At 37.8% G+C, this 13,504-nt stretch overlaps 1 protein-coding gene across 9 annotated transcripts in view; it reads right to left on the bottom strand.

The window, feature by feature from the left end:
- Nucleotides 1-13,504, bottom strand: part of LOC134840715 (dynein axonemal heavy chain 2-like) — a 446,672-nt gene that overhangs the window by 21,927 nt on the left and 411,241 nt on the right. For 2 of the 9 annotated variants that reach the window (XM_063856710.1, XM_063856709.1), the window contains exons 33-43: nucleotides 13,286-13,303; nucleotides 12,181-12,198; nucleotides 11,842-11,886; nucleotides 11,511-11,650; nucleotides 9,421-9,550; nucleotides 9,099-9,296; nucleotides 8,543-8,971; nucleotides 7,828-7,992; nucleotides 7,347-7,562; nucleotides 6,679-6,804; nucleotides 5,703-5,853 (exon numbers count right to left, since the gene is read on the bottom strand). In XM_063856710.1, the coding sequence (XP_063712780.1) occupies nucleotides 5,703-5,853; nucleotides 6,679-6,804; nucleotides 7,347-7,562; nucleotides 7,828-7,992; nucleotides 8,543-8,971; nucleotides 9,099-9,296; nucleotides 9,421-9,550; nucleotides 11,511-11,650; nucleotides 11,842-11,886; nucleotides 12,181-12,198; nucleotides 13,286-13,303 (1,636 nt within the window). The remainder of the gene's footprint in view (nucleotides 1-5,702; nucleotides 5,854-6,678; nucleotides 6,805-7,346; nucleotides 7,563-7,827; nucleotides 7,993-8,542; nucleotides 8,972-9,098; nucleotides 9,297-9,420; nucleotides 9,551-11,510; nucleotides 11,651-11,841; nucleotides 11,887-12,180; nucleotides 12,199-13,285; nucleotides 13,304-13,504) is intronic. The other 7 variants (XM_063856711.1, XM_063856716.1, XM_063856713.1 and 4 more) reach the window with 5 other exon arrangements.

Raw genomic sequence — 13,504 nt, 5'->3', positions numbered from 1 at the left:
TTTGGAACTTGTTCGTTCCGTATCCAGTTCTTCACATCTTCGATATCAGGATCCTTTTCTTGTTCATTTTTCAGATTGAGAACTTCATGACTCAAATTCAGGTCATGAAAAATGTCAGCAGGATCGGGATATCCAACTGCGGCAATTAATGGTCCTGATAGTCGGACGAAGTTTTGTGGTTGAATAGTATCGCTATCGTCTTGCGTGTTGAGCTCTCGCATAACGTTTTCATAGAGTCCTAGTTCAATCAATTGTGTTCTCAGATTATCGTCAAGTTTCTTCTTTTCGGGAAAGATCTCCTCCATTGGTTGGATCAGGTTGAGAGATGCATCAGGTACTTTAGCTGTCGTGTCGATTTGGATCTCTCGTACCGGAATTTTGTCCGTCAGTTTCAGGGAGAGAGAAGCTGATGGGTCTGTTTGCATTCGTGAGAGAAAATCTGCTGCATAATTTGCTTTTCCAGGTATATGCGCGATGATGATGTTAAATGCCATGACTCGATCCAAGAAATTCCAAACTGATGGTGGAATGGTTTTTGCTTGAAAAAACTGTGTCAGGCTCCGATTATCAGTCAGTATTATCACTGGTTTGGATGATCCCCAAATGAAATGAGAGAAATGATCGAGAGCAAAATATAGAGCTAAGAACTCTTTGTAGTATATGGAGAACTTCAGTTGTGCTGTATTGAAGAGTCTTGAACCAAAAGACACTGGTGCATACGTTTTCATTTCACCTTTGTTGTCAGTCTTCACATAGTCTTCAACCATGAGCACAAAACCGGTTCCATGATAGCTTGCGTCACAGAGTATTACGTATTGTAGTCCTGGTTTTGGTAACCGAAGTGTTATGTCTGTTGCTTGTATCAGATCATGCTTGAGCACTTCAAGACTTTTATGGTGCTCTTCATCTGTTTGAAAAGCAACATCTTTTCTGAGAAGTCGATAAAAAGGTATCAGTTTTTCTCCTAGGCTTGGCATATAGTTGCGAAAAAACTGTACAAAACCGATTAATCGTTTAACTTGTTTAACCGTTTGTGGCATTTTAATTTTCTTTAAGAACGTGGAGATTTTCTCTTGTTCCGGTGACACTCCTGCTGGTGTGATTACGTTACCCAGGAACTTCAGTCTTTGTGTTCCGATCTCACATTTGTTCGGCGACAATTTAAGTCCTGACTTCCGTACACATTCGAATATTTTCGAAAGGGTCGGTATCATTTCATCGAAGTTATACACAGCGCTCCCTATGTCATCCATGAATTGTGTACATAGGTCCGCAGCTAAGCATGGATCAAGGTAGTGTCGGATAAAAGAACTAAATCCTGTTACTGATTTACTTAGACCTTGAGCCAGGCATTTGTATGCGTAAGTTCGTGAACCGAAGTTAAATGCCAAAAGTTGGACTGAAAGGTCATCTGCCATTTGCACACAGTGGTATGCTTGTGAGCAATCAAGTTTGGTAAACAAGCTCTTTCCTGCGAAGTGGTTCGAAGCATCGGTCATGTTTGAGATCGGAAAGTTGCTGTTGATATAGTCATTCTTGAGTGAATGGTTTATCCTTCTGAGGTCAATCAACATCCGCAATTTACCAGATGGCTTTCGATGTGCAAATAGTGGACTACTGTATTTTGAATGTGACAATGTTGTTATAAGTCCATAATAGTGCATAAGGGCAAGTTCCACTGTCAATTCGTGTCGCAAATGTATCGGCGTAGGTGGTCCTTGTGTATACAGAGGTCGTGTGTGTTCCGGTTTTAGTTTGATTTTGAGGTCGGAATTGTACCCAACATCGAATCTATGTTTGGCAAAGATGTCCGAAAAGTCAACAAGCAAATCTTCTACTTTTGACCTTTGGTCTTCTGTCAACACTGAATTCTCCCACTTAAAGTTCTTGATAAATTTCAATCGATCTTGACATTTCGTTTTCGGTTCAAGTTTTTCAAGACCTTGAAAATGAAGAATTTGGTCGTAAATGTCGCGTTGGATTTGAGGAAGTAATTCAGGGTTTTGACATGTTTCAGGCGTAGGAAACCAAAATTTTTCATACTCAGGTTCATGCTTCATTTGGGGCTGCTGACTATCACACGATTGTTGAATTAGCTCATTAATGCCCATTTCAATATCGTCCGGGTGGTTCATTTTTGCAAATGCAATCATTTCAGGTTCGATGGGGAATAAATTTTCTGCTTCTTTCAGAGTCAGAATTGAAAATTTCCCAATTTCGGTTTTGAAAGGCAAAGTAATGTGATGATCGGTGATGTTAAACGCTGTGATATACAACAGGTTGTTTTTCAGCACTTCGCTTATTGAAGAAGTGAACGCAATTTCACAGTTTTCTTCAAATTCCTGAGCTGGAATCACGATTCCGGTAGTTTTTTCCATGTCTTGACATGTGTTCTCTAGCTGGCATTCTACAAGAATTGTCTGATGCGGGGCTATTGTTTGACGTTTTGTCATAAGCAAAGGGAATTTTTTCACTCTATTGACTCTTCTTGGCTCGTTTGGAGGTTTTATTTCGTTGATTTGAAGGGTCATATCTTTGAAATGCAGTAGATTATACTTCGGACAGACATGAATATGATGTTTTTTATAGAAAGGATTTCCTAGAATTATTGAATTGGCTGCATGAAGAACGAGAAATGATTCTATAAAGGTCATGTCTGCCAATCGGAATTCTAACGTTACTTCAGTTTCAATGGAGACTTGCTGTCCTCCTGCCATTCTAACTCTCTTCAGTTTGGGTTCATTTACTTCAAGAGGGCGAAATAGCGATTTTTCTTCTTTTAGGTCTTCAAATGTCTGTTTTGAGATAACATTTGCGCAGGCTCCTGTATCGACCAGGGCTCTACGTTGTAATCCCGATGAGAAACGTAATTTCGTGTACGTCAGTACTGTTCCTTTCACAGGGATTATTGCGTAAAGGCTAAGTATCTCATCAGGTTGGAAAAGTTCGTTAGGTGATGATTTAGGTGATTTCGATGATTTAGGGGGCTGACTCAGTGGCTTTATTAGTTTTTTGGCTCGTTTGGAAACGGGAAGTTTTGTCCGCGTCCTTGTGGTTTCTGTCGCCACCAGCAGTGACTTGCTGTGTGGTTAAATTTTCCACAAACGTCACAAAATTTGGCTGATGATCGCACCATTGGTCCAAAAGGTCCGTTGGGATTTTGCGTTTCAGCTTGAGGCATTTGATTTACGACAAATTGTTGCGTCGGATATTTCTGGGACTGTTGAAATTGTGCTGATGGATGCATTTGAACCATTGGCTGTTGATTTTGGTACATGTTTGGGTACTGCTGATTTTGGGGGTACAATTGCGAATATGGCTGTTGTGCAACTGGTGGCATATGGTGAAAGTTTGGCTGAGTATTGTTGAAATCAAATTTATTTTGCCAATTATTTCTACGTCTTCCGCCTCTGTTGCCTCGTTGTTGTCCATACCCATTATTTTGGTTTGGCTGATAGCCACTATACTGATCACTCTGACTGTTGTTGTTCCGATTTTGTACGGGGAGCGGATTCGATTGTTTATTCGACTGCTCAGTTATTTGTGATCTCATTTCGTTAAGCTGCTTCTCCATTTTTTCCTGATTTGTGGACAATTTTGTGATAGCGCTTATTAAATTTTCTGAGACTTTGTCGTTTATTTCGTTAAATCCGTCTTCCGGGTAATCGTCTTTTCGGCAAATCTCACGAATGGTGATTTGCTTCTTGGTCAGGTTGCACAGTTCCTGAACTGTAGTTGCAGGTGGTTGTTCCATCAGTTTTGATCGCAGCCAGCCTGGCATTCTCTTAATGAACAGTCGTTTAATTTGTTCATTTCGGTTGTCATGTACAGCATCTATCCTTTCTTGCCTTTGAGCAGTTTCTCGGTGGAATCGTGCTGCTTCTGCTGCTGCAGGTGCTCCAATTATTGCAGGATCAATTGGGGCGACAGCTGGCAAATCTGGTGTCGGATACGCTCGCTGCGCTTTTTTCGTTAAGTTGACCAAGAAATTCTCTGGGGTATCTGTTTTCGGGTTGAATCGCAGTTGTTCTAAATTCAGAACGTGGATTTCTTGAAGTTGGGGGTTGCAAAAGTGATCCCTCAGGGCTATGAGACTCGCGGGAACGTTCGCTCGAGTTGCTGGTCCTAGTGTCTGGCAGAATCGCAGCGCGTTGTCTCGTAGGTGCAGTTGCAAGAAGTTCGCTTGTTGTGCGTTTGGTATCGCTGCTACTCCGATGTAGCCTTGAAAAAGTTGCTCGAATTCTGAAAAGTCTTCTTTTTCCGTTCCTCCATAGGGTTCGACCGAAACTTGCGCGTGTGCCATCGTATTACAGTCAAATGAATATCAGGATGATACAGTTGATGGTAAGATACAGCAGTTATTCAATTTAGGGGGAACACTAGGGAGTTTGCTATCTAAATTAGCTCTTAAAGAAAGCTAGTAGTATCACTGATCAGATTTACTGATGCAATTATATGGTTGTGCTAAAGTTTCCGTTACTTGACTTCTATGGTGGGGAAACTTAATGATAATTATATCAATTTACTGCAGGTTTGAGTTTCGAGTTTTGTTTTAACTAACTGTTTTTGTTGATTGTTGAAAAACCTGTAGATTTGCTTTCTTTGTATGCCTTGTCAGTAGCTCAGCTGCCTTGCCTTCTGACTGGAACAAGAAGTAGTGATGTTGTAGGTCACAATCCACATCTGCTTCTGTAGATTGGAGAAACTTTCAGCCCGGAGATGTTGAGAAGTTGAGGCTGTCTTCTTTTTCTCCCTGTCTGTCTCAGTTGTTCGCTGAATGTTGCTCTGCTTTCCACATCTGAGCGTTGCTGGGTGAAACGGGTTGTGTTGCCCTGTTCTGTTTCAGCAATGTCCGGTTGTCGTTGTCCGCTCGTGTGATGAAGATTGCAATTGCCGATGACTTTTGGTGAATCCAGAAGTAGAATCTTCCGCGACAGTCACCATGTGATATATTGTCCCTTCGGATGGCTGTGGACAGCTATATCGTCGTTTAATGATAATGTTGTAAGCTGTTCGAATATTAATTAGCGCTACTGGCTATCGATTGTTATTGATTGTTTCCATAATTTATATGTCTCGAGCGGTTAAGGCTTATCTTGCTTTTAAGGACGCAGGATTCGGTTCTTAACTTCTGGAATATCGCTAGTCGATCGGCGCAAGTTAGAGCATGATTCTAATATTTTATTCTCTTCAAGTCTACCCAATTGATTAGTAGCTCTGTCTAAATCTCCTCTGGTTGGTATTAATTACCATCAATATTTACATAGTTAAATAAATATAAATGTATGAACTTCATTTCATTAAAAAGGTTAATTATGTTATCTATTATAGCATAAGAATGCATGACGTCATGTAGTGATGTCACAATGATGATGATGATGTATTTTACGAAGAAGTTGATACTATTAAAATTGAACGACAATGATATCGTCATGGATCCTTACTCGCTGAAACGTTGACAAAAAATCATGATAGAAACAAAAAACAACAAAACAATAAGCAAAAATTGGAAAACAAAATCAAAATAGTCAAGAAAGTGCAAAATTTTTGCAACATGAAGTTATGAAATAATTTGGCAAAAAAATTGCTGTGAAACTGCACATTTCGTCAAATTTTCAAAAATCGGTGTCATAGAAGAACATGTCTTGAACTAATTATACGGTCGTTTTAAACGAACTCTCGTCATCGGAATTAAAGGGTACCTTGTTTGAAGACCGCTTTCTTCAAGATGGGTTCCAGAGACGGGTCGAGTTCCTCGTGTACATTTTGGAGCAATGTCGGAGTTCCATACTGGATGGCACCTTCCAGAATCCTCATGAAGTCCGGCATTTGCAGATCGATCACTTTCAGACTCTGAAGAGAGTTTGGAAATTAACAGAAAACACTAGACGAAATATATCATTATATCCTAATTAAAATCATACTTGGGGGAATGAAAAGAACTAAGCATGAAAAAAACTACAGTATAATGAATAGCATTTAGAATAACAGAAAATGCGCGTGCTAGCAATATTTTTTAAACCAAACAAATCTTGCAATGTACCCCCACATTTTTTAAGCTAGAAATTTCATTTCTAGGTTACTAATCAACCAAATTATCCTTTTGACTAATTAAAAATCAATTTCTAAATTTGTTATTTAAAGCAAGTTATACTAAAATTACAATGAATTTCTGCACAATTTGTATTTCTCCCACTAATTCGATCAGAGGGGAGGATAGAATTGTGGGAGCGTTGGTCCCAAAACTTTAGAAACATGCGTGATTTTAGAAAAAAAAGGTGTTTACAAATAACATCAGTAAGATATTTGCATGCTCGGGCTAAAAAGATGTGATATGAGGACAGAAACAGAACAAGAAGTCACCAACTTTAGTCTAAAACAAACAATAGATAACTTTCTCTTTTTCAATTATTCATCTTGTTCATCAGTTATTTTAATAAAATTAGGACCGAATAGCTCAACTAACAGCTGACAAGAGCCACGAAACACCTCACAGTGTTGGATAAAGTGCGAAAGCCTTCAATTAACAGATCAGTGCGTCAAAGAATTTGTGCAGTGAGTTGAATAAATAGCACAATTAGTGCACAAAAAACCTGGTTGAAAACCGTTCATGGCCAGACTGCAATAGAAAAAAAGAACATCTGTTCAGACTTCGTAAGAGTGGTGTAGACTGCTTACCCTTTTGATCTCCATGTTTTTGATCCACTTGATGGCCTGTCCCTGTGGATCGACCATAAGTGGCCATCGAGTGCCTCTGGTCACTACCACTCCGTTCTCAGTCGAGAACTGGTCAGCCGGGAGTCCCTGCAACACAAATCAACACAGGTCTTCACTTTGAACAGTTTGAAAAAGGAACTAAACTGAGTGGCCCGTCAATTACCCGAATAATTTGATTCGAAAAACGTGATAGAACATACTGCACTACTGCTTCAGTAAAAATGCTTTTATAAAACACTAGGGCTTTATGATTTATTAACAATTGTAATCAATCAGGAGAACAACTGCATTAAGTAGCATTATGCTGGTACTCTCCCTAATGAATAAATTATTTAGTTACAATAACCATTTAGTAGCATTATGCTGGTACTTTCCCTAGTGAATATAAATTATTTCGTTATGATGACCATAAAGATCCATTACTTTTCTCGCAGTTTATATTCAGTGCCAATTGACTGCTAACTGTGAGAGCGGTTCTCTACAAACAGCTAAGTAGCCGTATGCTGGTAATCTACTCTCCCTTGCCAGGAAATCAATCTTTTTACTAATAATAACCATAATGATGCAGTATTTTTCAAAGAGCTTATTTTCCCTGCGAAGTAATTGTGAGAACAATTCAAAGTTCATACCTGCAGATTCCATTCTCGCACAGTTGTGGGTCTGGACATGAAGAGGGCAAAGGAGAAGAAGGGGTTGCAAGGCACCTGGAGACTCCTGATCTGGGCGAGCCAGATGTTGTTGACCATCTCTTCCCTGTACTCGGACAGGAAGGGGCCACAGTAGGAGAGAAAGGCGGACGCAACTAGACAGTCGCCCACTAAGAACCCACGGTTCTCCTCCAGTTCCTGAGAGCAACACATAATCAATTAAGATACCAAAAAAAAAGAAACAAACAAACAATCTGACAAGCTGCACAACCTCATACAAATTCTCCTGAATTAACAAAAGTTATTCTCACTACCAAATAAAAGCTACTTGAAAAATCGATTCAACAGGGGTGGAGTTAAAGATTTGACACACTTACCAACCAAAGTACCCCGCCTATAGTTCTATTTTACGACATCCATTTTAGTAAGATCAGATTTGAAAAGCGGAAACTGTTCTGCTAACCGACACTTTTTCCTCCCAGCGTATCTTCTCGCCTGCCAGACCAGAGACCAGTTTCTCTGCCCTGTCCAGTTTGATCTTCAGATTGGCCTCCTGTTCTGCCAACTCCTTCTGCTGTGCCTCCTTCTCCTCGTGTTGCCTCTTCAGCTCCTCCATCTTCTTGTTCACCTATCAACAACAAACACAAACTGAAAGTTGAACAACAATTAGGAAAAAAGATAAATCCTTCTCTTGTCGAAAGTCACAAAACATTCTGTCTAAAGTCGCACCATAAATAAGCTTAAAAACGTGAGAAAACCAGCTCTCAACATACATATCCAAATCTTTTATGACTTGTAATTCATCAAGTAAATGCGTAATTGAACGATTGGCTCTAAATGGTCTCAAAAATAAAAAGATGAGATGACTTTTTCTTGATAACCATAACAAATTTCGGAAATCTTCGTTGCAGTCCAAATACGGCTAAAAAGGCTTCAGTATGATTTAGCACTCCATCCTATCTGATAATGATTCTTATTTGTGGACTTATGTAAAACAATCACCTGAATACAAAGTTGATTCACAGATTCGGTGGTCAGAACAAAAAAAAACCACGTCAAACCTTGCTCAACTGAAATCATTTCAACTCTTTTTTTACAAACCATAAACTTAAGTTAATTGGAGCCTAAGCCTGAGAGTAGAAAAAACATTAGCAAAGCTATGTTTAGGGATCACAAACCTCGTCTAATCTTGCCAGCGCCTCATCCAATTCAGCCTGTTTCGCAGCCAGCACTTTCTGTGCATTTTCCAGTCTAGCTTTTTTGGGCGCCACAACTCTGTACACTTTCCCATAACTGTCCATGGCTCGAACCCACATACACAGAGATTTACCAGCCGAGGACTGTTTTCCCACGGTGTCCGGCAAGAAGTCGGGCTGCGCGACATACTGTCCAATCTTCTTCAACATCCGGTCTGACATGTTGTCTTTGTCGTAGTCCTTCAACGACTTGATGAAGTTCTGGTCGTTCAGATCTCGTTTGCCTTCAGCCCATGTCGGCTCTTTACCTTTCAGGATCATGACTGCCTGCATGACTGTCTCGACAAGTCGTGGGGGTTTGGCGTACGATTTGACTTCTGTGATGTCGTTCTTGTTTAGCGAGTCAAGTGCCTGTGAAAAAAATCTACATCAGATTTTGTTTAACTATTTTTCTGGCTGAAAAAATCTAGAAAAAAAATATTTTGAATTGTTTTGAAATCAGATGCCGAGACTATCTATAAAAATTATGTAAGCTGACCGTTTCGGCTTCCCGCAAGGCCGGCATTGCCACTGACAAATCTTCCTCTGCCTGGTCCGCAATCTCCTTACAGGCCACCTTCTCCTCTTCTATCTTCTCCCGCTTGGCTGACACCGTCTTGGCATACTCGTCCGCCTCCCTCTTCTGTCCCACAATCACAACCAGGTACTCCTCGCACTCTTTGCTGATTTTGGCCACCTGCAAAGAATTATTCAATTTGTTCACAGCCAATGCAAATTGAGTCATACGATGATTTTTAACGATCTAAAATTACTTGATGGATCTACATCCAAAAAAAACCTGGCATAGAATGACTGCTTACCTTGGCTTTGGCTACTTCCAGCTCCTGGCTCATCACCTGTACTTTCTCAGAGGTGTCGTCAATTTTTAGGAGACCATTCCTCAGCTTAGAGATCTCGCTTCCAAGCTCCTGTCGCTTCTCCGCAAGCAACCTTGAAATAACTTGATTTGATGCTGTTTTTCACAATTTTGACTCAGAGGTGAAGTTGAACTTCACACTACTTGCGATACAATAGAAATTCCAAAACTCGAGATAAAATGAGTCTCACACGAAAAGTGAAAAACTGAAATGAATTCTGTTGAAAAAATCGTGGGCTAAAATAATTAGGAACAATTTTATTGCAGTTGATATAAAAATCATTTACCTAAAACATGACAAAGATCCAGGCAACACAAATTCCATTCATTTCATAACCAATAGATAGAAACGCTCAGAAAAAAAATATTCGTCAAAAAAACATATTCCAAAAGTTCTGAAATGTACTAAAAAACTTGGTTAAAACCTCGTAACCAAACAACCTGCATATCTAAAGAAAAAATTGGTTATGAAGATTAAGAAGAAAAATTCTTATAAACTAAGATAGAAATGAAAATGAACAAAAAAAGTGAAAAAAAAAATATAACATAGAAGCTTAAGTTTCAAACAATTTCTACAAAAAAATCTGAAAAAAACTCTGAAAACTTATTTCAAAAACCACTCATATCACATTTATCAAATATGAACTTGCTACGCAACGTTAAGAGAGCTGGATCACAAAACAAAAGACAAGAATGACCGTAAAGGCAATAAAAACACAAAAATTCATTTTTTTCTTTCCAAAAATTTCAACCCGGAAAACGAAACTTCTGAATCTCGCCTTATATCATCGTAGTCAAAACAGCCAAGTCATGAAAACTATGAATTTTTTTCCGAAACATATTGAAATTTGAAAACGATACGCTATGGCATCAGCTTGAATCGATTTAAAATAAATTACTCAATTCTAAAACACACTAAGAAATTAAAACTACACTAATTCCACGCAATTTTTAAATAAAAATAAATCAGAAACCTTGCATCCGAAAAGAAAACTGAAAGTTTAAAGCATTGTTTTTTTTTCTTTGAAAACATTTTATTTTCTAACAGAAAGTTTAGGAGAGTTTAAGAACCAGGAAGCCATAAACTGTATTTATCCTCTGGAAAATTAAGAACATATTGTCTGAAAAAAATTTTCCGAAAAAGTTACAGAAAAAAAACACTCAGCCAGTAAGCCGACAAAAATTGGGCATAATGGGCCACATAATATAATTGCGCATGAAGTCCGAACAAAACAAAATTTCCAACATCATTAAAAACTCAAAAAAAGAACGAAAAATTTTAACGCAGAGACAAAACTGAGCTTGGCACCATTTGCAATAAAAAACTGAATGACTGTGATTAGAATCAATCGGAAAAAAATTAAATTGAAAAAAAATTTCAAAAAATCGTTTTTATATTAAAATTGTAACAAGCCCAAAATATCCAAAAAAAGTTACCAGTACTATTGAAAATTATACAGGAGCTTTTTGCATGATAAAAAGCAGCCAAATATTCAGAAAATATAGCTTCCCAAAACCTGTTGCCTCGATAAAACCCTTGATATTAGATTGAGTTGTTTTCGAGAAGTCAAAAAGTTTCAAACAAACCACAAGAAATCAAAACATTGACTTTTCTGAAGGCCTTAACTTTTTTGTTAGAAAACTTCGACGCGAGCGCTTACTTTTTTTTGATTGAGCTCAAAATCTCATATTTGGGATGGTAGTTTTCAAGACAAGTCAAAAAATTTCAAAAAAAGGTTTAAAAAAATCGAAAATTTGACTTTTCCAAGGGCCATAACTTTTTGATGTAGCCATTTACGCAGAAGAGCTTCGCAAGGCTGGTTTTATCCACTGAATCGAAAATCTCAGCTCAAATTTGAGCGTGAAAAAAAATTAAGTGTGAACAAATTTCAAGCCTTTTTCCTGAAAAAGAAAATAAAAAAGTCATCATGACCTATTTAAAAGTCTTCACTGGGTTCATTGACTCTTAAAAATAAATCACAGGTTATGATTTTTTACCAAAAGTTTGTGGCAATGCAAGTGGATTATACTTACTGTTTATAACCAGTGACCAACTCCAAGTAGTTAGTAGGAGTGACATAGTTGTATCTCTTCATCTCCTCAAACATCTTCTTCGACATGTCGGACACAGAAGAGTGCATGGTAGTGAACACCTGTGCCACGTTACTCTTCATCTAAAACACACTAAAATGACAAACACTTCTTATAACGTAGTCCAGGCGGCTTGGTGCATTTATTGCGGCGTAAACAGATGGCAATGGTTAGATGTGCTGTCAATAGTTCAATTTGTGGCGCAATTTGGTTGAGTTAAGCAAATATTGAATTGAAACATAATTCAAAAGCAAAAATAAATAGCATTTGTTACCGAATTATGGCCATGCGGGGTTTCGTGTTGGGCGTTCTCATGATGCTGCGGTAATAAAAAAAATAACATTTTCCTTCACTGATTAAAAACGAAAGATCTATTATTTGAAGATAGAAATAAAATATTATTTTTCAATCATGGCGGTCATAAGCAACAAGTTGTTTTCATTTTCATTAGTAGGCTGTTCGGAATAAAATGATGTTCTATGATGAAGCGCGCTTCTAGAGCTATGAAGCAAAACGAAGCTGAGCTTCGACGGTAAATTTCTAGCTTAATTCAGATCAAAGAATAATTAATTTTTTTTCGAAAGACAGTTCGGTCAAAGAAGCCTTCATTTACCTGGTCCGGGTCGGCACCCTGAAAAGAAATTGGTTAGTTAAAGTGAGCTAAACCTTCAAATGTAATTAAGACCAAAACGTGAGGTAACACATCGTGTTTTTAATAAAGAAGAAAATACTTGTCTCAATATCCGATAGATTTTTTTCGAACCCATATGAGATCTTTAGTAATGACATTGATAGAAAAAAAATGTGATCACAAATTAGGAAATTAATATATTCACAGTATGTGTTCAGTCGTAGTGGGTGGATGATATTTGCACTGTGCACGGTGCATCACGTGACTTTCAGGTGAGTAACCCACGTGATGTTAAAACTTTTTTAAATCATCAAACACACTCATCGCCATTTGTGCCAGGTGGAAAAGTTTGAAGATAAAGATATAAACGATCAAATTGAGAGTCGTGAGACTCACTTGATATCAATTTTGACAAGGCGTCACACATAAGGTAAACCAGTCGAAAAGAATATATCTAATACTGCTATCAAACATTTAGTCTTATAGCTTCAAGAAATTTTTGGGAACCTCGAACCTCCAATAGAACTTAATCCCAAAATAGGCTGTTAGCATTCAAAAACTATAAACTAACCAAAAACAACATCGAAGACAGAATTGCGAGAGAAAAGAGATCAAATCAAAAACTTTTTTGCATTTGAATAAACGAAGCTTCAAACTCAATGTTTGCTTTTTTTTTAAAGAAGCGAATCCTTTTATTTAACCCTTTAGTTAAAAATTGATTTTGTTAGAGGAAATAAAAGGTGATGATAATCAGTTTACGAGGTAAGCTTGAAAGATATGACCAAGCCCAACTATTGGAACTGGTCTATTCTAAGTTAATTCAAGCTCATGATCTCAAGAACCATTTTAGTTCCCCTGAATTCAGAAATGACAAATTAGTCGAGTCAAAATGATGTTCCGACTTAAAAAACACCGAGACCAAATTTCAATAGTTTGTAAGTCGATTTTTATGTCGTTTTTTTGAGGAAAGCGGGAACAACAAAATTGATCGAAATTTTGATTCCAGTAATTGAAATCTAGCTTTACAGTTGGAAAACCTGTGCGGTCGCAATTTAATCCATTCGTTGCCGCAGTGACAATACATTACCTGTTTCTGATTGAATTTCTTAAATTAAAACAATAATTTGAGAATCGCATTAAATAAAAAACACGTCAAAATGAGGCAATTTTTTTTTACTTATTCGAGGACAAATACAAATTAAATCAAATCAAACCAATGCTTCGTGCACATAAACCAAACTTCTTTTCAAACTATGTCATATTTTATCTTCTCATTTTATATAATTTTTGATGTACACAATCACAA

Source organism: Symsagittifera roscoffensis, chromosome 2 (assembly GCF_963678635.1).
Source record: "Symsagittifera roscoffensis chromosome 2, txSymRosc1.1, whole genome shotgun sequence".
Lineage (NCBI taxonomy): Eukaryota > Metazoa > Xenacoelomorpha > Acoela > Convolutidae > Symsagittifera > Symsagittifera roscoffensis.
This window is presented reverse-complemented; position numbering and strand designations above follow the sequence as displayed.